Here is a 25319-nt window from a genome sequence, read left to right as displayed (position 1 = left end):
CTTCAGACAGCAGTGATAATAAACCACAGTGACACTCTGGTCACACTTGGTTTGACCGTGTAAATGTCGGGCTGTCAAATGAGCTTAAATAGCCTCTTTTCACATAGTTTCACTTCTGCAACGTTAAGTTAATGAACGAAAATATCTTCCAGAACGTTCCATTCAGGCACCGCCGTAAGGGTGGGAGAAACAGAAACTGTCTTGTAACTGCTGTTTAGTGTTCAAACATTAGAAACACAGATAAAGTCAGTGAGGAAACTCTGCGTATTTATTTCATGGGGCTCTGAGAGGAGAATCACAGGAAGTCTGACCTCGAAGGTTTACAGTTTACCTGCTTTCATCAGTAACTCCAGCACACGCAGTGGAAATCATTAGAAAGAACAATAGAAAACAAACGCTCAAACATAACACTGAAAGAACAAAGTCCGGGTTGGCCTGCCTGCGTCACCGTCATCTAAAGCCCGCCTGTGTCTCTCGACCTTTGACCCACTGACCTCCATCGTGGTGGAGGCTGCTCTTCATCGTTCTTCTCTGACTACTTACAGAAGCTTTTAGCTCAGCAGCCATCTTCAAGTCACAATGAAATCAAACATTTTATTAGCAGCTAATTGTTCACTATAACTATTTTTAGGTTGGAGAAATGTTCGGTGTGTGAGTGAAATCACCGGCCGGTTGCTGCGATAGTGAACATTTACTGTCTGAGTGTGAATTTTATCCCTCTGTGGCGCCTCCAGAATCACATTGGAACAAAAACTGTGGAATAAACTACTTTCTGCAACAGTCCCACAATGCAACGTGCTGCATTTTATAGATGGAAAATTCCCAAATCTAAATTTACTGCTCAGTATTCACTAAATTACTGAGTGTAATGTATGAGTGAGTGACTTCAAACAGCTGAAACACATCATCAGAACCAATCAGAGAGCTTCCTCTGTGATTGAGTCACAGAGCCTCCGCTGTGATTGGTGGAGATGAAAAGAGGGAACATTTTGAAGCTTCACGATGGTCAAAGTGATTCGAACTCAAAACATTTCGCTAATTCATTCATACATTCATTTCTTTATCTTGCATTTGCTCTTTATTATTTTGACAATAAATGAATAAATAAAATTCACATTTTTTTTGTCATCTAATCTCAGTCTTCGCAGCCTCGCCAGGTGTTTTCTTTAGTCCCACCACAGGAAGTCAAATTACGATGCTCTCAAAATGTTGTTTTCATTGTGACTTAAAGAAAGTTCAATCCCAAAAATAACCATCTAGTCTAGTTATACTCTACATACACATTCATTATCTTACCCTGAGGCAAGTAGCACCATTTTGAATAAAACTGGATATTTGAATGATCATTGAAGAGAAACAGAATTTTCACAAGTGATTTGTCTTAAAATCATTAACTTTTAAATTCTAAAACTGTCAATTATTTAGACTAGAAGTTGGCTTTTCATCATGAATTACATTCTAAATCTTAAGTGATCTACTGCGTATAAATAAATGTTTTCAAATCCGTAGCTTCTATCTATATTCAATCTATCTTTACTGTGAACATGTGATGAAAGGAACAAATGAGAAGCTCCGAAATTACTTAAAACATAAACGCTTTAATCTGATGTGATGTCTGAATGACTTTAAGACAAATGTAGCGCTCTCTTTCAGGCTAATCCACAGATACAAACATCCAGACATCCAGTCACACAAACGCAACACAAAGCATTTGTCAAGTATAAAGTTTAGGCTGAGTTTTCTACAACACAAACTACATTCGTTTAACACGGAGACTCCAGACCTGTACATGATTTCTGTTGCTAAGATTTCTGCACCTGTACATTAAACACAGAACTTTTTCTTTACATTTTCCTCTTGGCACTTTAGATTCTATATATTAAAGTAGCTTAAGTAGCAGTGAACCCCCTTGCCTTCCTGTTAAAGTCTTTTGGTTCCTCGTCTTTACCTTTCCGCCCAATCAGACCCATTTCAAAAACTGTTGAAATTTTCGTCACCGGCCTCGAGGCTGCTTCTCTAAGCTTTTTCGCGTCAAACTTTGGACTGAAGAGCAGCACAGGCAGACGGTATGCAAATGAAGGTATCTCTTGCAGCTCGTCCTTCGTCCCTTCCTTCGCCTCCTCCTCGTTTTTGTTTAACTCGATCTGGTGCAGGATGTTCTCTTTGGTGGAAAACATTTGGAAGAGGACGGCGTCCCACATTTTTGTTGCCTTGGGAGCATCTTTGGTTTGGTTCTCGCCCTGAGTGCCTGGCTTGTCGCCAGCCTTCTCATCTGCCTTTTCCAGCCCGCTCTGGTCCTGCTCAGTGGCCTCCTTTTGAGAGCCTGTCTCTGGAAATTTGGGCTCCTCCTGCTCCACCACCATGTGCTTCTTAAGCCGGGACCAACCGCTCACTTTGGACTTCATCCCCTTTGGCTTTCGTATGACTGTAAGAAGGGCCTCGGCTGCTGGTAGGGATTCATCGCCTTCCTGTTTGTCTGGTGCGGATTTAACTGCCGAAGCTGATTCCGATTTCTTATCTTTTCCTTTGTCTTCACTTCCTGTCAACTCAGCAGCCGCTTTAACAGGGAGAGCAGGTGCCACAGCGTTTGGCTTTGAGCCTTCGGCTTTAGCCTTGGTGGCAGCTGCAGACTTCTCCGGCTCTTTTTGATCAGAGATGACAGCTTTTGTTTCAGTTCCTGATTTCTGCTCCGCAGTCTGGGCTTTATCTTTGCCTAAAAGTTTTCTGACTGCCTTCAGAGGATCCTGGTCATTACCTTTGGGCAGAGGATGTTTGGCTTCAGGAGCTGTTGTCTTTGCTTTGGCGGCTTCTTGAACGGGTGTTTTCACCTTCTGTTTCTCAGGAGTTTTACCCACTTCCGTTGGAGGTTTAGCCTTTGCTGTTTCTTGAATCACAGTTTTTTCTTGTTTTACTTCAACCTGACTGGATGCCGTACTTGTGTCTTGTGTTAACGTTGTTCCTGAGGTGTCAGATGCTTGTGAAACAATAATAACAGGGACTAAAGGGGTGGCGGCAGCCTTCTCATCTCTTAGATGGGTTTTATTTGTTTCTTTGGGGGTTTCTTTGACCTTAGACACCTCGGCCGTAGATTGTGCCTTCACAGACGGTTCTTGGGTAGGTGTTTCATATTCTGCTGACTCCTCTTTTGTAGCTTTAACCTCCTCATCAGTTTGCACCTTAGAACTGGAGATACCAAATGCTGGAGCATAAGTTCTGATTCCACCATAAGCAGCATATTCTGCTGGTGTCAAGCCACGATACAGAGACTTTGATTTCTGAGCCACTTGGGTCGGAGTTTTAGGTCTCTGAAAGGCTACAGGTGATACACCAGAAGGTGATGTCCCATACGTAGGTGTCTTTGGTCTTTTATAGCCAGGTGATGTGTTCATAAGTCGGGACGCCTCGTATGTTGGAGTCTTCGCCCTCTGGTAGCCACGAGAAGTCACTGCTGGTGTTGTTGGCACAGAAGAAGGAGTTTCAGAGAGCCTTTGAGAGCCAGCTGGAGTAGATTGCATCTTCTCTCTTGTCAGATCAGGCTCTGATTTGGACTTTTTAATGCTTTGTTGGATTGGTATAGCTGCAGGTGTCATGTCTGAATGAATGTCCCCATTAAGTATTGTGTCAGTAGGCTTAGGCTCAGTGGTCTTGACACTTTGGGAAGCAGATGGACCGCTCACAGCAGAAGCTGTTTTGGGCGATCTTGACCTCTCTGGCTCTACTGTGATTGGAGACACTGCAAACAAGAGAGGATTGGGTCTTGAGATTTCAAATACAGGTGTTGCAGCCCGAGTTATATGGTATGCCGGGGTTCTGGGCCGCCCGGCTGAAGTTCTTAATGTTTGGAGCTCGTAAGTTGGTGTTTTAACTCTGATTTCAGAAGTTGGGGTGGCTCTTTTGATTTCAGAAGTTGGGGTGGCTCTTTTGATTTCAGATGTTGGGGTGGCTCTTTTGATTTCAGAAGTTGGGGTGGCTCTTTTGATTTCAGAAGTTGGGGTGGCTCTTTTGATTTCAGAAGATGGGGTGGCTCTTTTGATGTCTGATGTTGGGGTGGCTCTTTTGATGTCCGATGTTGGGGTGGCTCTTTTGATTTCAGATGTTGGGGTGACCCTTCTGGTTTCAGATGTTGGGGTGACTCTTCTGATTTCAGATGTTGGGGTGAGTCTTTTGATTTCAGATGTTGGGGTGACTCTATTGATTCCAGATGTTGGGGTGACTCGTTTTATTTCAGACGTTGGAGTTATTATGGTGTTCATCTCTTTGGTTGGTGTGGTGCCTCTTTTAGTGTCTGACGTTGGTGTTCTTCTCTGAAGATCTGTGCCCAATAAAGCAGGTTGAGTCAAATCTTGTTTTGTTTCTGATGATGTGCCAATAGCCATTAATCCAGCTGAGTCATACACCGGTGGGGTCCTGGATGTCTCATAGTATGATGTACTTGCTGTGTACATCCTAATTTGAGGGACATCAAACATCGGTTTGGGCGATTTTGAAGGTTCAGTTGCTTTGAATGTTGGACGTGGACTTCTGGATTTGACGAGCGGGGTCAACACAGTGAGAGGACGGATTAAAGCTTGCCCCCCTGTTGCTGGATAAGGAGTTGGACCTGGTTTTGTATATTTTGGCTGTGGGGTTGCTTCAGCTGCAGCAGGTGTAAGACCGGTATGAGTTTCAGCAAATGTGCTAAAAGCTGTTTTTTTCACTTCAGCAGCTGGTACTGTTGCCTCTGGCACAGAGGAAGCTGGCAGAGATATTTTGGGTACCACCAGCTGGGGGACTGGCCCTGGAGCAGGAGAGACTCCAGAAAGGGTGGCCGGCGCAGAATATGAAGAAACTGTGGTAACATGCTGCGAGTAAGAGTACGAAGGCATCGACACTGTCTGAGGTGAGAACCTCGCTGCTCTGCCATATGCTGCACGCTGCGGGTAAGGAGACGCCACATGTTGATACAGCGGCCTGACGGTGAACCGTGGAGCCTGCTGGACACTGTAGAGGCTGAATGGTGTCTCTGGAGTCTTGGGAGGGGTGGAGTGGTCACTGTGCTCGAGGTCAGGGCTTGCTTCATTCACAGGGGAAAGGCTGGAGCGGAAAAGTGCAGCGGATTGCGAAGTCTGAGCGGAGGCCTTTTTCTTGGCGGTTCTCTTGAGGAGTTTCTGAAGTCGAACATTGTCCTTTCCGGGCTTGGGCAGCAGGGGTGGCGGGTACTGCTGGGAAAGCTGGGTGACAGCACCGTAAGCGACAGCCATGAGTGCTTCAGCACCCTGTGGAGAAAAATTCAAAAAGAAAAGTTCAGGAAAGGCAAATTCATAGCGAGTCATGATCGAAACATTTCTCAAATATTAAGTACAGGCCGAATTCTCTGACTATCCAAGATTAAAACGCTCGACCTGTGCATCAGTTTTGTTGCCAAGATTTCTGCACTTTTACTGAATATATTTCACAACATTTCTTTTGTCTTTGTGTGTCACATTAGACACAGTTTAAGTAGCAGTGAAGGGCTTTTTCTTCTAAATTTTTTGGTTTTCATTTTTAGATTCAGTTTTAGTCTCAAAATGTTTTAAAATGTTGCAACAGGAAATGCATCAATGTTCTGTTTTATTGAAGGTTTCAAAGGGTCTAAAAAGTTGATGGAATCTTTATGAACTCTGTTGTTAGTTTAACCTAAAAGTGTTAAAAGCTAAAACTTCACAAAATGAATAAAGGCAACAGAACAGAAATGTGGATAATTTTATAACATCTGCATATTTAACATTTTCTTTTTGTGTCTTTTGCAGATTTCTATCATGATTGCTGAGGGGGTGTCGTCTCTTCAGGAGGACACCGCTGGCTATAAAGATGTCAAACAGAAGCAGCATTGACAGACTCAATATTTCATTTATTCCAATAAATCACTTTTTCTGACTCTCTCAGCTGGACGAGAAACCAACAGCTCAAGTCCAAAAGATCTGATCATAAAATGTCTACATCTGTTCAGTTTTCTCTTTCCTCTATCTGACAATCTGTTTCTATGATTATGTAAATATCTGCCCATGAGCTTTAACGTTTCTGTATTCTTCTTCACGACGGTATTTAGGTGAATCATCCCTAATCTCTGCTTGATCCTTGTACGATGGTATGTAGGGAAACTCAAAAGTCTTTTGAATAGAAGAAGTTTAGTTTTTCCAATCATGTAGATTTAATGGATCACGCTTTGTGACGTTGTCCGTTCTGCACATAAACTTTGGCTGAGGAACAATCTGAAACATCTGAGTTTGGGAGAGACGTAAAGTGCTTTGAGTTCACACTGATTGAAATAATAACGTAAAGTGTGAGTTTTAGCATGTAGGCTCACTCGGTGCAGCCATGTGCCCAGAATGGAGCACACTGATTTGTTATCTGTCTCATCTCAACAACCTTCACCAAGCAAACGCCTGATCAATACAACTGAACTCTTTTTCCTGTGTATGTTTTTATCAGCTCTGTCTCTGTATGACTGCAGACATTTTTCACCTTTAATATCCATTTATTGAGATTTCAGATTGTTTGTGTTTATAACCCCTTTTCTTAAATAAATTAAAATAATTTTCTACCTTTGCAGTGCGCTCAGTTTCATCTCACTTTTGTCTCTATTCATTGTTAAATTCTCAAACACAACTTTTACATATGAAATGTTTGTGCATCTACTCTGGCCAGACCAAAGCGAGACACCACAACCACCACTAAATATCCATCAGATTGTCAGAGTTGATTCATGGTCCCTTGAGGATGATTACTAATGATTCCTGTAGTGCCACCGTCAGGACAAAAGTTTCTCTGCTACACAAAAATATAATCTTACAAGCAGATTCTTATGACATTTCTTAATTACATTCCTGTTCCTCAGAGGGTGAACCCTTCAGAGTCGAATGACTCCCTGCACTGTGCCCAGGACAACTTATCTATCAGGCAGGATGTGAATAGTTATTACTCAACAACTCGACAAGTGAAAACATTATCTAAAGGGGATTTTTCACAGAGCGGCAGACTGCTTTTATCATTTGCTCTGGTGAATAAAAAACGTATGGAACTATTAATAAAGACTGCTTTGCTCTTAACCTGGTGTTATAATTTAGTAAGTAATAATGACTTTATAATCTGTTTTCAAAATGCTTTATAAATAAAGTTTTATATACATCAAAGCACAATTAACTGTAAAGATCAAACTAAAAATGCAATTTCACATTTTATAATTACATTTTAAAATCACACTAACGCAGTTTTACTGCACAGGATAAAATATAACATATAAATCAGTAATTTGGTTCTAAGAGCTTGCGTGTCCTAAATCTTACACAGATGTACTGAAGCTGACTCCTCATGCTCAGAGATCAGTGCTACAACCAGACAAACCAACAGGAGAATCAAGCTGAACCGGGATGATGTTACCGCCTCACAGCTGATCCTGGAAGCTTTTACTTGAACTAATTTTAGTTTGAAGGCAGAGAGGAGTCCGGCCAATCAGCTGCTTCCCTTTTTGAAGACTCCTGGCATTTTACAGGCATCACCTTCCCGAAAACAATAAATCAGAATGCTGTGATGCAGATCAGACGGAGCCTCCAGGGATTAACAGACAAACTCCATATCCCAGGAGTACCCTGTGCAACCAGCGTGTAAAAACTGAGATGATATGTCGGCACTGACTGCAGTTATATAAAGTCTATTCTTGTGAATGCAGACACAATATTTCTGGTAATGTCTTCATGTCTTCAGCCGCTGTGGTCAACAATTAAAGTTTAGCTCGTAGGTTTCTGTCCCGTGTTCACCTGGTGTCAGAGGTTCAGTTATGATCCATGCACAAAATTTATACAATAATGACAGTTTAGGATTTAATTTTGGGTGCCAGTGTCCAATAAATTATAAGAAATTGTCAATTTGTAACCTTAAAATTACGTGGTTCAATTTGTCTTTTCAGAATATTACAATTTACAGATGGAAGTTATGACTGACTTCCACAAAGGCTGCAAATTTCATCACACCTAACTTAAGCAGAACAAACAACGTACTGATGATTTGTCCTGAGGGTGCGCTACAACAAAGGTCATGGTCATTAAGGTCTGAAGAATTCATCCTCTGAGGATCTGTCCATTTTTATTTTGACATTTCTTGTGTACAAGTGGAAAATTTGTCCCAGTGATGGTGCTAGAGGAAAGGTTAGGAGGGGTTTATCCTCCGGAAACCCTGAACATCCACAGATTTTTGATATTTCTTGCATACAAGAGCAACATTTATCCTGATGGTGGCGCTAGCGGAAAGGTCAAAAACAGCAGAAGGAAATATCTGCACCCTGACCAGAGGAACTTGCAGGCCTCTATGAGGTTTTATGCCTCTTCCCACATAAATACACGCATATAGATGTGTATATATATCTGCTGAAGGGTGAAAGTGAATGCACAGCATCTGACCTCATGACATCACAGTCCAGTGACACTGGATAGGCCCTCAGAAATATATATCACTGAGAATACCCAATCACACGAGAGGACGAGGATTTAACATAAAAGGACTGATAAATGAGCTCTAAGTTTGGGGAAATTTGGTGAAACTGTTCTTTTCTTCTGTGTGCTTTTTTTATTTCTAACCACGCAAAAGGTTAAAAATGACAAGCATCACGTAACATTAGTGGAATAAACTTGACCTTAAAATAAGAGTCAGATAAGTTTATGATCACTGACATCATGCAGTCTGTACAAAAACAACTGTTTAATATCTTCAGTTTACTATGTGTGTCACCTCAGTGAAATGTAGGCCAGAGCTGGTTGTTTTAAAGCCCCCCCCACCCCACCCCCGCCCACATCCCTCCCTGAACCTGCTGCCAGCCCGACACATGAGAGCCCACTCCTCCTTTTAAGGCTCTGGTAGGTTCGGTATTTGGAGCGCCTTAAGGATGCAAGTTCAAAAGAGGAAAGGGTAATAATAGCAGTGTAATGAAGACCAAGCTGGGCCACAATGGCCTCCTTAAGTAAATGAATCCACCCCAAAAAGTCGGTTACCTCCAGTGAAGTTATGAGGCTTGGCACACAAACACAGCAAACAGTGAGTTTAGATGGAAAAAGAAGGAACATACCAGGTAAAAACTTGTAGCTGATGTTCAAAGCGCTCCAGGCAGGTTCCCCTTGACACGACAGGAGAGAACATTCATTCAGGTTTAAGCGTAAACCAATCAAATTTAACTTTATTCCCCGCAGTCACACAGCAGGAAGGTTACGGCTCAAATCTAACATGTGATCATCCTTCAGTTATGCCTCGCTGCAGCCAGGACAGATAAGTCACAGGGCAGAATGTGTTTTGAAGACACAGGGAGTAGAATCAGTGCAAGGCTAACACTTAGCTCAGCCCTGCTGGTGCTTTAATGTTGCACTGAGGACGAGAAAAACCACCCCGAGCTCCCCAAACCCGTTCGCTTTCTGGCTGCCGAGGTGGGGGGTTCTGCATTCGACAGCAGCTGCCTCCCAAACGCTGCTAACAGCTTCCCTGCTCTCTATCTGGAGAATAAAATGTGTAATTATGGCGTGTTTACCTGTGCGACTGCTGCTCGGGGGGCGGCCGGCCGGCTGCTGCCTGCTTGTCCCAGCCCGGAGTGTCAGAGCGGCAGGTTCATGTTGAGCCCAACTCGACCCCCCTTCCTACAAATGGAAGGAACAGACGCCATGGCAGTCCAAAAATAAATCCTGAGCCCTGCGAGCTGCTCAGATTGACAGCAGCGTCGTCGTGACAGCAGAGCGAGGCGAGGTGCACCACGGAGAGGCCACAGGACTTTAGGTTTCACCACCTCAAGGATCTAAATGTGGGGCCTGAGGGCCACCCAGGGGTCCTTCAGGGTTGCACTTGGGAGCCAGCAGGGGGCTCCACCATGCGCTCAAAAAGGGTTAAATAGAAATAATCATAGTTCAGGGGTTCTTGATGGGATTAGGGGTTTTTGAGGGGTTCTTTCACCCATAAAGATGGATTTTATACGATCTTGATGGTAGTCAGGGATCCTTTATGAAGATATCTGTGATGTTCACAAAACAAATATGGATGCTTCAGATCAGCCAAAGTTCAGTCCACAGTTCAGTCTAATTAAACCCAAATTTAATGCTGTTATACCGTCAATGCACAACACCTCAATTCTTACACAACCAACTCTGTGATGATGCGAACATCTCCGTCTCCATCCACCCTTCATGATGTGACCTCTGAATCACACTCAGTGGGGGTTTCTTCCAAGTTCTGAATACCTTGAGGTACTCTTCCTGTTATTCCTTGAGGTTTACTTAGAGTTTTTGAGGGGACTTCATGGGTTCAAGGTTCTAGGGTTCAACCGGGTTTCAGGAGTCCTCACAGGAAACGTTCCTATGTGAACGAGCCTGTGACACCCGGTGATTCAAAAATCTTTAGAAGCTGTTTTAAAGGCATTGGGGGATTACAGGGGTTCTTGAGGGGATCCAGGAGTGGGTATGGCATTCCAGGAGTATTCGAGGGGGTTCCAAGAGTGTCATTACGGGGATTTTAAGATGTGGTTCCAGGAGTCCTTGAGAGAGTTCCAGGGCATCCTTAAAGGGCAGATATCAAAGACAAACCTTTCGGAGCTGGTAGTTGTAGATGTATTGATTGTTTTGATGTGTTTAGGGGGTTCCTGGATTATTTCTGCTTCTGTTCTACAGGTCCTTGTCGGGGGGTTATGTGGTCTTTGAAATGTTACAGCAGTCCTACAGAGGGTTTTAGGGATCCATCACAGGATTTTGGAGGGTTCTGAATGATTCTTTATGAGGCCATTGACCTCTGCTTCGATGGGGTTTTACAAGTATTTCTGGGGGTCCCAGGGGTCCTTTAGATGGTGGGCTTTTGTGCGATTCAGGGGAGCTTTCAGGAGCCCTTGAGTGAGTTCCAATTATGTCACAGCAGGTTCTTTACGATGGCATAACAGTCTTGGATGGGATGGTCCTTAATGGGAATCCAGTCTTATCTGAGGTCTCTCTGAATTCCAGGGGTCCTTGAAAAGATTTCAGTTTCCTTTGCTGGGAACTGCTTGTGCAGTTTGGCACAATAAAGTTAATTTGACCATCATGTATTTCACATGAAATTAGACGATTCACCCTATAACAAACAGCTGGAGCGCAGACAGCTCAGTCCAGCTGTAACAGCAGCAGGTCTCTGGCCAGGGGTTTGTCTTTTTGTCTTCCTGTGACGTGAAAACATTTGAAACCCCCTCATGTGGGTGACCAAGAGCCTCTGTTCTTTATTGTGTCATTGCAGCTCCCCCTGGAGGACAGTAGAAGATCATTCAGGATCCCAGCTGCGGTTGAGACTGACAGTAACACCACAGATCCAGTTTAGAAATCAAGCTTTGGTGTTTGCTCAGTGACTCGTGCTGCAACTTGTTTAGACTAAACAATGAGGAACAGTTGTAGCTTAACTGAAAGACGTGAGTAACAGATCAAACTGAGAAAAGAAAGTAAACACAGGCCTACATTCACAATCCCTCATTCTTTTTATTTAATTAAATGTAACTCAGTCCAACACAACTTTATTTATAAAAAGATGATTACCTAATCTTCAGTGGGACAAAAAAAGACATTCATTAACATACATGTCACTTATTACATAACTAAAAGACACGGATGAGTTTACATTTGCCTGATTCACGCCATGAGGAAAGTCAAGCTGTCAAACACATGCAGCAGATTGCACAAACAATTCTCATCTGACAGTTTAATTTCCTCTCATTTGAGCATATTTTTCCTTTAATTGAACCTAAACTGAGGACCTACAGACTGACAGCCTGGTGGTGTTTGTGTAGCATCTCAGCTGTCATGGGATGTTGTTTTAGCTTGCTTTGAGGACCTGCATGGAGTAAAGCTGTCTGACGTAGATCAGTGATTTTACTGATAATACTTTTGCCCTTTTGATTGATTCTTCCAAAACCAGCGAGTCAAAGATGCCAAGAAACAGATCAACATTTCCAGCTCGGACAGACGAATTGTCCAGGTCCTTGTCCTCCTGTGACCATGCTGTACATCATGTTTATGTGTCCCAGACACATAAGAGTTTCAGCTCTCCTCTCCCACTCAAATGAAATTTGCTTGCCTAATGCAGCTGCCCCAGAATAGCAACCTGGGGGCGTCTTGGCTGCCCCCTTCTCCAAACTTGAGCCTCCCTCCTTAGCATTCAACCCTTCCATCTCCTTATTGAGTGCCAGCAGTGGGAGGGGGACCCAAGCCGTGGAACCTGCCCCGCCGCAGGCCCGGCCTCGCCTCCGGGACGACTCCTCGGCCAATGGGGAGGCCCAGCGGATCGTGTGTCACTATAACAGAAGGACATAATCAGCGCGGTAAGTTTGCAGAACCTTACAGCCTGTCTCGGCCAGCAGGGAGCTCGCTTCTTTCAGCTTTTCTGAGGTAAGGAGGAGGTGAGAGAGTGAGAGTGTGAGTGATAGAGAGGAAGCTCAAGTGCAACGTCCACAAACATCACCCAAACCGAGGACAGCTGAGTCCACATGTGTTAAAATCACTGCCATGACTAAGAGGCTGCTGCCGAGGTCAGGGGTGAGACGGTTGTGTTCAGATGGTGGATCACAGAGAAGGTGATGCTTCAGCGTCTGAACTCAGTGGCAATGAAATCCAGTTTGTTGGTGTTTGACTGCAGCTGTGTGGCTGGTTTCTTGTTTGTTATCTCCAAAGCTGAGAAATTTGGTTTTTTGAGTTTGTAACCACACAAAATCCTCAGCTGAGGTTAAACCACGAAGCTCTGAAGTTCTTCAGGGCGCCCGGTGTTATCTTGTTGTTGTTTTTGTGCCGGTTTGGTCGGGGTCCAGTGACCCAGCCGAGGTTCATACCTGAGGGATTTACAGATGGCTCAAAGCCTCTGAGGCAGCTTTCCGCTTCAGGAGACTGAAGAAGATACTAATGAGTTATGTAACATCGGGTTATTATTTGTGATACGTTAAGACAGGGACACGGCTGTAACTTGTTTTTGGACTGCAGGTTTTCTTGGCTCGTAGGTTAACGGTTTGATTTTGCTGTCCATGAGTGAAGCTGTAAATGGGCGTGGCATGTGTGTACATTAAAGTGCTCATAGCTTGAGGATCAACACTTTAACATCTTGAACAGGAGCCAAGAATCTCCAGACTGGATGTAAAGGAATCATCTAAATGTGGACGGTTTTTCCTGACTACCAATGTTACACGTTGGTGTAAACACTCAAAACAAATTTGTCCGGAATTTACGAGATTTGAAGAACAAATAGCGGTAAGCCGGACATTAGACCTCTAACCTTCACGGCTCCCTTTCAGGGTTTATTTTAATTCTTGAGCAAAGTGGCCTCAGTCAGCAGGGAGCCTCAGGAAGATGATTGAAGGAACCATGTGAGAGTGAGACGGCCAGATAAGGAGATGATGGTGGAATTAGGGGTGGTGGTCCAGGGGAAGGAACCCAATCTTCAACACTGGGTCCTCTGAAACCGGATCTGGGACCTGTGCAGCTGTCTGATGGAAATAGTTGTGATGTCGGGACGCCTTCATGGTGGCCTTGAGCTAATGAGGCTAATGGCCAACTAATCCAACATTTAATCACTGATAAATTAAACTTAAATTCAGGTTGTGCGTGTTCGTCATTGCAGGGTTTTGATCAGATGCTGTATCCAGCCTGAATTACAACAGGACCAAACACTGAGAGCGACTTCGGATGTGAAAGAATCTGCTAGAAGCTGAGGCTATGTGTTTCTAAAGATAAAAAGTCTTTAACGCCTCGGATGCCAGATGGATGCAGGGTGATGGGAGAGGGCAGGAGGCTGACCTTTACCCCTGCAGGACTCTTTTTTTTCCAACTGCAACATTAATCTTCTCTCTGAGCGGCTGAAAACATTCCACTGGCATAAATCTATGTTTGGCCCCCTTCTCACTTATCATTAGAGAAGCAGATTCAGGACTGAGGCTCGAGTTTCAGTCCAAACTCCAACGCTAATTATAAACCCAAGGTGTTCGGATCTGACGAATTTTGGGGAACATTTCAAAACCAGATCCCGGTAAAACATTTCAGGCGATGGGGAACTAAACCTTTTGAAATTAATCTACATTAAAGAATTTCTTGGGTTTTTTTGGGGGGTGTTGGTGAAATATGTGTAGGCAAGCAGGTGGAGTTTGGTCAGGGTGGGGCCGGCAGCAGATATTTAAGACATCTGCAACTTAATCCTGAGCTATAAATACTCAGTCGCTCCTTACTGACTGACTGACTTTCTTCTCTTTTGCCTCCAGGTTGCAAAGTCCACACTCACCATGTCTGACACTGAGGAAGTGTAAGTCAACTCACATTTTCATTCACAAATTAAAAACTCTGAACCTTCTGAAGAGCAGTTTGACAAATTAATCTCAACTCACTGTCCACTCACTGGCTTTTTGTTTGTCCGAGAGTTTGACAGCATCTCTGTGGTGACTTACGTTCTTCAATTAAAAGATCTGGACGAAGCTACCAAGTGGACTTTGAATTAAGACTATTTTGCCAAGCTCCTGTATTCCTGGTCAAACGTGAATTTTCATGCTACATTTTGATGATTTGCTGTAAGCCTACATTCTTTCTTTCTCTTTTGTCTTGCAGTGAACAGGTCGAGGGTAAGTAGCACCATTTTCCTCCTTTAAAACAATAAAATCCACAGACATTAGGTCTAGGTACAGTCCGGAGTTCCATGCTAAATCCCAGTTTTCTTCCTGAATCTTGCCTAACTGACTTTCCATCCCCTGTAGAGAGTTATTTGCACTGGACAAATTCATTCGTTTGCAGGTTTGGCTTGACTCCTCCAGATTCAAGTTGTGCAATAATGCTCTCTCTGTTAAGCAAATGTGCACATACATCACTCTCCCCCTGTAGCATGGTTGCAGGCACCAATGCTGGCATCAGGACAGTGACAGAGCTGCTGTGTGAAACCAAAATCTAAACTTATCCAATTTTTAATTGTACAAGCCTGCACTGACCTGTTGGCAACAAGTCCTGCAACTCTGCATGACCATCTGCCACTGAACAGTCCTCCTGAGCTGAACAGCCTTTCAGATAAAAGGAAGAGTGACATTCAGGAAGTTTACCGCCACTTTGACCTGCGAGCTCTGCTCGGCCCAGGAGGACTGTGTTGTGTATGCTTAGCATGGATCCCCAGTGTACCCACATTTTGTATTCTGTCAAAAATGGGTACAAAGGGGATCTTTTGATAATGTTCTTCTGCTCCTTTCTTTCTCGGACGGACGTGAAGAATACGATGGTAAGACGCAGCCTGCAGACTCCGGATGATAAATCTCACGTCATTGATACTAATTTGTCAGTCACTTTGAAAAACGTGTGCTCTTACTTCCACATGTACTTTCTGTGGCATGCTGGTTAACACTAACAGTGTCTGAGATATATGAAAAGACACAGGTCAAACAAGTAGACTGCGTCAGGATAGAATTTGCCTCTTTCTGTCTTCCACCACACCGACTTGCAGTGCAGGTACTTCCAGGAACCGATAACATTTCATCCATCAATGACTGAACATCAATGACTGACCTTTTCCCTCCTGTAACTGTTTGCTGTCTCACCTGCTTTAGCACCATCCGGTGGCAGTTCCCCCAAACTGCACCGTCATGACCCTCCTCGTATCTTACATCTCCCCTCTCATGCACTCACCCGACCACCTCTTTCCCTTTTCCATCTTTCCTGCTTCCATTAACCCTCTCACCGCCCTTCCTCTCCCCTCGTGACTCGCTGCATGTTGTGTAGCTGTAGAAGAGGAGGTAGTAGAGGAAGTAGAGGTGGCCCCTGAGGCGGCCCCTGAGGCAGAGCCAGAACCAGAGCCAGAGCCAGAACCAGAACCAGAGCCAGTGGTAGAACCAGAGCCAGAGCCAGAACCAGAACCAGAGCCTGAGCCTGAGGTTGAAGGTATGTGGCATGGAGGGGGGAAGGGGGTATTCTATCATCCTTTCCCAGGCGTCAGTTGCGCTCCACGGGCTATAGCCAGCCAGACAGACCCCACTAATCCTGATCCGCACACATGTTCACCATGTCTGCTAATGCTAACACTACCTTCCTTTCACCTCTGGACAAAGTCATAGACGGCCCGTTTATGCAGCACTCAAAAGGGAGCAAGATGGGATGTGATTTACTTTTAATAGAAATATAAACATATGTTGACATGCTGAGATGATCCTACCCAAAACTTCTTACAGCTACTGTTTGGCGGATATTTGAAGGCCAATATTTTTGCACTGAAGCTCATGTTTTAGGCTGATATGAAGAGCCAATGTCTGACCCCCCCATGTAATTTTCATTCACAATTCAATTTACAATTTCTGTTTACTCAGCAAATTAACACGTGTGGACAAAGTGTTCTGTTGGAAACAGGGAATACTTAATTCAGGGTTTAAATTCTAAAAAGGACAAATATTGGCCTCTTCTATCAGTCTGACTCTACTTTTACTACTGTACCACATGTACTCTGAGTACGAGTATTAGCACTAGTACTTTGGCGTACATGGTTGCGCTTTCATTATTTTGATATCTGATGAAGGTAAACATCAGATTACACGCAAATCTTAAACTGCTCCTGTTAAGCTAAGCATGAAAATAAACGTTAAGCAAAAAGAAGAGAAAAAGATGCCGCGTTCATCTTTTTCAAAATTTGCATAATGGATATCACGGCCCCATTTTATAATATGCTAACATGCTGGTGGGAAAGTCCTCAAAGTCGCTGTTGCATTCACGTGCTATTTTGTTGAAAAATGTAATTCTAAAAAGAAACGTTGCTTTTGATTTAAGGCCATTTGATAGCTAAATGTGCCCTGACTCCCCAGCTTCCGCATTTTACGTTGACGTTTCTGAAATGTCCTCTGGCATGTGACTGCAGGGCTACATGTTAAAGGGATCACACTTTGTTGAGCTGCGTGAAGGTAAAAAGTTCTCAAATACTGGCCTTTATTTCCTTTTATTTGAGATTGTCCCGCCTTATTTTGTCACATTTGAGCCTGAGAAGCCTATGGTATAAGTTTATATTTCGATTTTTTAATCACTGTTAGGCCAATGTAAAGAAGCAACAGAGCGCTGCTACAGTACGTGACTGTTGTTGTACAGGTGGAGTTACTCTGAACTGAAGGCAACCTGCCTTCATTTGTTCATGGTGTTCATATTAGTGTTATATTAAAGTAATATTTCGGACGGGGCTAGTATTTGAGAATGTTCGGTAATGAGAATTCCTCTTCATCTCTAAGCGAGTCGTTAGAGACGCTGAAGCTGCCGCGGTGTTGTAGTTTCACTGTGTTGAGCCAATTGTTTGTAATTGTTGCTGCTCTCGGTCGCCTGCTAACGCTCTTGTCTGTTCTGCTTTGTTTTGGATGCTTGCTGCATGCAGAGGCCGTTGAAGAGGAAGGTATGTTGATTTACAAACTCCTGACCAATCTGAAATCTGTCATTCTGGTTTTGGGAGGACCACAGTGTCCAGGTCTGATGTCTGTACTCGGGGGAACGCCCGCTGCTCACAAAATGTCCAAATTTCAGGAGCGCTGCCCAATTGGCACAGAGAGATTGAACTCTGAAAGAAAATGATTCTCATTGAACAAGCTTCGAAACAAATTGTGCTAGTGGAAAAAAGGGTGAAAGAATATGAAATGCTAACAATGCTTCTCTGCGCAGCGACCCCACCGTTACTCTCTTGCTACGTCACCCGTCATCTGCATGGCATGGAGCCGCCAGAATCTGGGTTCAAACAAAAAGAAAGAAATGGAAAAGTGACTTTGTCTTGCTTGTGTAAAAAATGATTTTGGGGTCAAGCCAAAAAAAAAAAACCAAAAAAACAAAACATGGCACACATTGTAGGTCCAGCACAACGATACCAGCGACTTTTCAGACAAAAGAAAAAGAAATGCACTGTAGCGGAAGAAAAGTGATGCAACAGGATTCAGATCCACTGTAACTGCACTCACTTCTTAATCTCCCGTTCAAACCGGTTTGGGTCCTTTTCATCATGTGAAGTTTCTATTTGTGTGCTCTTGGAGTATTCACCTGTTGTCCTAACTCTAACTTCAACGATGATTAATCTAATGTGTCACGTAGAGCCAAAACCACACAGTTTAATCCTTGTCATGCCTGAGAGAAATGAAATAATCTGCCTTGTTTCTAACCCGATGACATGTACTTGTCCCCTCTTCATTTCTTAACCTGCAGAGGAGAAGCCAAAGTTCAAGTAAGTTTCCTTCTCAAGTCAGACTTCAAATCATTTCTGTAGACAGAATCTGAGCCCCCCCCAACAAACACTTTAAAAACACGCTACAATGAGCAGCAGTGAACTCAACGCCAAACGCTCTCTCCTGCAGGCCCTCCGCTCCCAAGATCCCCGACGGTGAGAAGGTGGACTTTGATGTAAGCAGGCCTGAAGCGACGACCTGAAGGATTTCTGCTGACGTTGAGAGTTTCTGTCGGCTGAGTGTCGTCTTCTGTGCTTCTGCCCCCTGCAGGACATCCAGAAGAAACGTCAGAACAAGGACCTGATCGAGCTGCAGGCCCTGATCGATGCTCACTTCGAGTGCAGGAAGAAGGAGGAGGAGGAGCTGATCGCCCTCAAGGACAGGATTGTGAGTTTTCAGCCACTGACGTCACACCGTGGCTGCCCGTTTCCAGAATTTATGCTAAGCTAACTTCGTGTTTGCTGACTCGACCCGTGTGGATCGAGGCGAGTGACGCTGTGTTTGCTGCTGTGCCGCAGGAGAAGCGTCGCGCCGAGAGGGCCGAGCAGCAGAGGGTCCGCGCTGAGAAGGAGAAGGAGCGCCAGGCCAGACGTGAGGTCGGTGCTTCTGCCTCCACGCCAACCTCACAGACTCCACCTTTAAGCTGTGGTTCAGTTTTCTAAAGAAAACGTTTCCACATTCAGTTTGCAGTCACGATTTTTGTAATCTGTATCATTTCTGTATTCACACTCCTGAATATAAACGGCAGTTGATGGTTTCCTTGTGATGTAATGCTGAATCTCCAGTTCATCTCTCAGTGTTTTCTGCTGCTTCTCCTCCGCTGACATCATCAGTCAGCGCCGCCGTTTCCTGCTCTCACTCTGACTCGTTTGTGTGAACCAGGAGGAGAGGCGGCTCAGGGAGGAGACTGACGCCAAGAAGAAGGCAGAGGAGGAGGCCAAGAAGAAGTCGGCTCTGTCCAGCATGGGCTCCAACTACAGCAGCCACCTGCAGAGAGTCAGTTCACACACTCACACTGTCGACACTAACTAAGTACTTTTACTTAAGTACTGCAGGTATAATTGTAGGTATTTAGATTTTTTAATGCTTCTTTACATTTTACGTAAATATTGTACTTTTTACTCTACTACTGTAGTTACTTGTTACTTTGCAGAGTAGGATTCCAAAAACCTGCATCCATCCAATAATAATCCAAGAATATAACATAACAAAAATGTAACACTGACAGAAACCAAGTTGGCATGGAATGAGTACTTTTACTAGATTGAACTCTGAAAGAAAATGATTCTCATTGAACAAGCTTCGAAACAAATTGTGCTAGTGGAAAAAAGGGTGAAAGAATATGAAATGCTAACAATGCTTCTCTGCGCAGCGACCCCACCGTTACTCTCTTGCTACGTCTTGTACTTGTTACTTTGCAGAATAGGATTCCAAAAACCTGCATCCATCCAAGAATATAACATAACAAAATGTAACACTGACAGAAGTTGGCATGGAATGAGTACTTTTACTGATAATACTGACATACTTTTACTTGTAACAGAGCGTGTTTAAATAGAAAGAAAGAAAGAAATACTACTCAGATATACTCTGGACTATACTAGATCCTTTACTGAAGTAACAGTAGAAATGCTAAAAATACTCAGACAGGAGAAATCCTGAATTCAAGATGTTACCTAAGTAAGTGCAGACGTATTATGAGCAAAAATATACTTAAAGTATCCAAAGTAAAAGTACTTACGATGCCTTTCATAGTGTTATATTATAACAGAATATTATATTCTGCTGGTTTATCACTAATAAATTAGTAGTACTGCTTCATATCACATAAGCATATCATGTTTTCTATGTGAGGAGTAACTAATGATTGTAAGTGTCAAATAAATGTAGTGTAGTAGGATCGAAATACTCAAGAACAAGTATGTCAATATGTGTAGTCAGTGATTGTACTTAGTTACATTCTGCTGCTTTTACTCGAGTAAAGATGTGAATCTGTTCGCTGAACAGGCCGACCAGAAGAGAGGAGGAAAGAAAGAGACTGAGAGAGAGAAGAAGAAGAAGATCCTGGCGGCCAGACGCAAGCAACTGAACATCGACCACCTGAACGAGGACAAGCTGAAGTACGAGTCAGCGCGCGCGCACACACGCACACACACACACACACACATGCACACACACACGTTTCTCAGGGCTCAGACCCTAAAAACACCAGCCCGGGCATCAAATGACACAAACATTTCATGTTTCTGCGGTTGTGTTTGATTGGTTTGGACTCACGCTTGTGTGTTTTTTCTGCAGGGATAAGATCAACGAGCTGCACGAATGGATGTGCCAGCTGGAGTCTGAGAAGTTCGACCACATGGAGAGACTGAAGAGGCAGAAGTACGAGGTGAGAGCGTCCCGTTGTCCACTGAGTGATCATGAAGTTCACTGTGTTAATCCTGACAGAGCCTCGCAGACTGAACATGAACTTGAAGAAGAGGACAGCTTTGGCGCCTGATAGAAGAGAAAATGAGATGGATTTGAACACAACATGAAAGAAAAACACAAACCTCTAACTTAGAAAAGTTTGACAGCCGGAGACATTATGTCTCGTTATGAGCAAATCCTACAAACGATGGAGCTGATGATGGTTTTTAAATTCATCCGCCATGTTTGCTGTGTGCCACTGGCTTCAAAATTGAGCTTGTGCAAAGGTTAATTAGCATAATTTTTAAACAGAAAGGCCGTCACACAAAATAAATCAAATCCAGCTTTTATGAAGATGATTTAAACCCTTTTTTGATCAATCAGATCATCAGATTGTTCCAGATTCGACAGTTTTAAAGTGTATTTTATTCACAAATAATTCTTGAATGGCTGCTTGTTCGTTATTTTTCACCTTTGGCTTCTTTTGCTAAATAGAAAAAAGGTTCGTAGAAACATTTGTTTAATTTTCTCGCAGTAAGACACAGAAACAAAAGTTCTGCTTCGGTATCAGTAGTGAAGGTCAGGGGAAACAATACTGAGTCCTAAATGCACATTACAGCGGTAGCATTACAGCAGACGTCCTGTCTCTCAACCAGTACCAGTTATATGTTGTTGTTGTTGTTGATGATGATGATGATGATGATGATGATGATGATGATGATGAAGATGCTCCTGGGGCGACGTCCAGCCGAGCGTTTCTCTGGATTTGAACCCTCGATGTGATCTTTGGTTCTCTCTCCAGGTTACAACCCTGCGTAAGAGAGTTGAGGAGCTCAGTAAATTGTAAGTAGAGCTAAGCAGGGTGCTAGCCGCTAGCTGCATGTTAGCATGAAGGAAGGTCAGAGAACCAGAGCGCCCCCCCCCCCGCTGGCCGAGAGAGGAGACGACACACCACCAAAAAAAAAAAAAAAAAAGAAATGAAATGAAAGCAAAGACAGAACTGAAGAGTTTGTTTCCAAAAGTGATTCAGCTGTGACGTTAAACACAGTTAAATTTCAGGGTCCAAATTTTATTAATGTTTTAAAAAATAAACGTATATGAGTTCAAAGATCTCTGAGCTGCCACAGCAAAGAAAATTATAATTCTCAGTCTTTTATTAAAAGGAGTAATTTTGTCTTTTTATTCAACAGTATTTGTTTCTGTCTATAATGAAAAACAGATTCTGTTACAGAGATTTGTCCTGATGCGATATTAACCCTTCCTCCAACAATGACACTTCTGAGCTTCCGTATGTTAGTTAAACAAATGACTGGAAAGACTCAACAGTCACAAAACTGGATCCTCATTTTAAGTTTGATATGAGACAATTAAATCACCTTTCATCCTTTCCAGTGGTTTTATGCTAACTCGTTTTTAGCAGCTGTCATTTGATCGATTGATCAGTTTTGGAGTCAAACTCTTCAGTTGGAAGCAGATAAGGTGGAGGTGAAGGTGGTGTTGGGTGACTCAGCTCCTCCACATCCTGTCCAGGTCTGGATGTCAGTTTGAGCATCACAGAGCTTCGGTCAGGTGTGTGAGCGAGCGGTCCAACAGGTAAGTCAGAGCCGAGGTTTCAGAGCCGAGCTTTCAGCCCCGGAGCCGGATCAGGAGGGCAGAGGGAGGTCCTTCACCTCGGAGGTAAATGTGTTCAGGTGTGTGTTAAAGCTGCTGCTGTGTCGTTTTTCAGGTGCTCATGTACAGGAACCGCATTGATGAATTACAGAAGCAGTAAGTACTGTCAACGCTGCGTTCACTGACACGCCAGCTGTTGTCTGTGTGACCCCTCCCCTCAGCCGGACATAACTGTCCCAAACCTTCAGGACAGTTTATGTCAGTTTATGGCAGAAAACAGTTCCCTTTCCTTTAATAGAAGTTAATAAATAAAAGCCCAAATCTCAACTTTTTGCATTTACATTCCTAAATTTCAGTATGAACACATTCTCGTATACTTTTTGTATTTGTTGAGACAAAAAAAAAAGCCATAAACACACCAAATCCTCACTAACACCAGCAGTGAGCCTTCAGGCCCGAACCCAGACTGTCTGGAAAATGTCTGGAAAATGTCTGGAAGTCAACATGGAGGTAGAGGACGGCCTCTGTCCACCTCACAGCTCATACATGTTGTCACGTCCAGTGTTTGTCCAGAAATATACGCCAGCAGCACTTTGTCATCAGGACTGAGAAAAAGAGTGAGAGTGGAATGTTAGCAAGGCTAACTAGCTATGTTAGTTAGTTAGCTAGGCTAACTAGCTAACGTACAAAAGTTGTATTGTTTGCAGCTGATGAATAAGTCAGGAGCCAGTTTTCATAATGTTAGCTTTCTGTCTTTCACCTTTTCTACCTCAGTTTAACTAAACTCACCTGAAACTCTGGTTATTTGTGTTTGAGAAACATTTTTGAGGAGGTTTCCTGACGTTCTCTGAAAAAGGATGGTTGATTTAGCGTATGCTGGATGGCCGGATCATCTGAACAGCCGCTTTCAGCAAATCCAGAAAGCTAACGGGTGCAAACAGCAGCGAGTCATGATGTAAAGCAGTGCATCCTTTTTCAGAGCGAAGGTCGGGGTTCTCCTCTTCATACTGACCCGTTTACTTCACTGTGTGTGAGAGCCAATACGACAGTACCTGTAAAGGTGTTCTCGCCAGGTTAGTGTCTGCTGGACTCAGTAATGACTCAGTCTGTGCAGGTAAGTCCTGCATGAGTTTGTGATTGATTTGTGTCTGAACTTCAACACGTCAGCACACGTCTGACTTCCTGCCGCAGAGGAAACAGTCAGCGGCTGCGTCATCGACCTGAACAACTGTTTCAAGCTCAAAGACAGAAAACTGAACCAATCAGCAAATGGATTTTTACCAGCGAAGAATATCAGAGAGACTGATAGTGATTTAGTGAAGGCTCTGGGCTCTCTGTGGCTCATTCTGTTTAAATTTTTTGATAAAATCACTCAGTAAAACATAATTTTTCAAACTCAGTGGTGTTTATCTCCCATCGATTAATTTAACTGAGTGTTTTTCTCCTTCATCTTGAAAAAGCTAAATTTCTGAATGGATTTCAAGCTAACAGACGTGCTAATCGACGGCTTACAAAACGTCCACCTCCGTATTCACTCATAGTTTGCTGAGTAAATGTTGCCGCATCAAAACCGGCTGGACAAAACGCCCGCCTCTGAGCAAGGCAGCAAACCAAGACAGGCTAACGGTTCGCGAGGCGAAAACCGAAAGCCAGCCGTCTGAATGAAGCTTTGACAAAGAGCTCTGACGTGTTTCTGTTATTTCTGTTTCGTATTACAGCAGCAAGAAGGGAGCCGCCGCTCGCCGCAGAAAGTAGATCGGCTCGCCTCACCGCTGCTCAGAAACCAAACCACCATCGCCTCGGACACGCGCCTGATGAAACAACGCGCGCGGTGGCGAAGGTCGTAGCTCAGAAGAAGCCAGTAATGCTGAGGCCTACTTCGTGGTTTTCAAACCACGTCCTGATACGTGCAACCAGGAGCCTTTAGCTGCTGTTCAATAGGAATAAATTAGCCATCATGCTTCCTCGCCCTCCACTGTTTGGTTCTCAGTATTTTTGTAAATAAAGTGTGACTCTTCAAGCCATGTCTTTAGATCTGTTGTCATTCAGAAGTCAATAAAGTTAAGTATTTTTAGCCGTGTAATTTTAAAGTCCTTTGTTCAACGCTGTTTCCTACCTGCAGAGTTTAATTGACTTTTTATTGCTGTAGTCAGCAGAATACTGAGCTCTGCATCTTCACCAGTAACCGCCACAGAGTCTCACTGTGTTTTTATCCAAGTGCAGACAGGACGGTTCATTCTTATACTGTTCAAAGTATCACGGTTACTGCACAAGACTTTCATGATGAAATGAAATGTCGCTCCTTCCACAGAGTAAACGAGTATTTCAATCAGAATAAAGCTGGATATGTAAAGCTGCTTATAACCCAGAAGGCCGGAAAGTTCCGGTCATTCATTTGTGTTGAGTTAATGAAGCGACTGAATCGGGACAGAAACGCTGCTCTTGGAGATGAAAGGGGCTTTTCAAACATTATTATATTATTATTTTGGAAAAAAAATACATTTCTGGAGAAATGAGTCTAACTGAAAAGTTTGGGGCAGAAAAATGTTTACAGGATCCTTCAGTTCTGGGTCAGAAAGCTGCTTCATGGACTGATTCATGTGCCACATGTTATCATCAAGGCTTGAAGCACCTGACTGAGAGAACAGGAAACAGGTGTGGTTGTTGATTGTGAACACCTGTGTGCAGGTGCAGGTCTATAAAGTCCAGCAGAGTTCAGTACAGCAGAAGCCTCTGAACACTGAGCTGTGATGATTTCAGTCAGGAGCAGATTCGAGAGAAGATTCGCCGTGAGGGTGTTTCAACTCCTTCGACGTGACCTGAAGCAGCCTCTGAGTTATTATTCTTTGATTTCGTTTGGTCTTAAGGTCCCCAGACAAAAATGTTTGATGTCTTAGTAAGTGAAACGTCTTAATGAGATGTTCCACCACGAGTCTCCATCAAAGCTTCAGGGCAAACATTTCATCAAGTCACAGGAGGACATCGATGGAAGTCATAAAATGACTCAAACTGGTTTTAGGGTCCTGGTGTTGATGCATATTAGTCCCCCGTCACATAAGTTTCCATCCAACTGTAGCTTCAATTTTAACCAAATGAAAATGCAAATGAA

The 25319-nt window shown here is 43.5% G+C and overlaps 3 protein-coding genes across 9 annotated transcripts in view; 2 read left to right on the top strand and 1 right to left on the bottom strand.

The window, feature by feature from the left end:
- Window positions 1–6562, top strand: part of lsp1a (lymphocyte specific protein 1 a) — a 35392-nt gene extending 28830 nt beyond the window's left edge. For both annotated transcript variants that reach the window (XM_041939054.1, XM_041939053.1), the window contains exon 13: window positions 5769–6562. In XM_041939054.1, the coding sequence (XP_041794988.1) occupies window positions 5769–5788 (20 nt within the window). In that variant the 3' untranslated portion in view covers window positions 5789–6562. The remainder of the gene's footprint in view (window positions 1–5768) is intronic.
- On the bottom strand, window positions 253–9585 carry prr33 (proline rich 33). Its single transcript, XM_041939051.1, has 3 exons — window positions 9530–9585; window positions 9077–9124; window positions 253–5255 (listed from the first exon to the last, which is right to left on the bottom strand). Exon 3 carries the CDS (start codon window positions 5238–5240, stop codon window positions 1890–1892), a length of 3351 nt encoding a protein of 1116 aa, XP_041794985.1. The 5' UTR covers window positions 5241–5255; window positions 9077–9124; window positions 9530–9585; the 3' UTR covers window positions 253–1889.
- Window positions 9586–12316: 2731 nt separating this feature from the next.
- On the top strand, window positions 12317–24234 carry tnnt3a (troponin T type 3a (skeletal, fast)). 6 transcript variants are annotated; one of them, XM_041938475.1, is made up of 15 exons: window positions 12345–12389; window positions 14243–14283; window positions 14583–14596; window positions 15229–15237; window positions 15735–15893; window positions 17359–17376; window positions 18171–18189; window positions 18320–18365; window positions 18461–18577; window positions 18709–18786; window positions 19073–19186; window positions 20198–20310; window positions 20489–20579; window positions 21402–21442; window positions 23929–24234. In XM_041938475.1, the coding sequence occupies exons 2-15, from the start codon at window positions 14264–14266 to the stop codon at window positions 23963–23965; spliced, it is 876 nt and encodes a 291-aa protein (XP_041794409.1). In that variant the 5' UTR covers window positions 12345–12389; window positions 14243–14263; the 3' UTR covers window positions 23966–24234. The 6 variants fall into 6 exon arrangements, with proteins under 6 accessions (XP_041794414.1, XP_041794410.1, XP_041794415.1 ...); XM_041938476.1 differs by lacking the exon at window positions 15229–15237 and having other exon boundaries at window positions 12344–12389; XM_041938477.1 differs by lacking the exon at window positions 17359–17376 and having other exon boundaries at window positions 12346–12389.
- Window positions 24235–25319: the final 1085 nt, after the last annotated feature.

The sequence above is a fragment of the Chelmon rostratus genome, chromosome 6 (assembly GCF_017976325.1).
Source record: "Chelmon rostratus isolate fCheRos1 chromosome 6, fCheRos1.pri, whole genome shotgun sequence".
Lineage (NCBI taxonomy): Eukaryota > Metazoa > Chordata > Actinopteri > Chaetodontiformes > Chaetodontidae > Chelmon > Chelmon rostratus.
The sequence above is the reverse complement of the archived record's forward strand: the minus strand, read 5'-3'. Positions and strand labels throughout refer to the sequence as shown.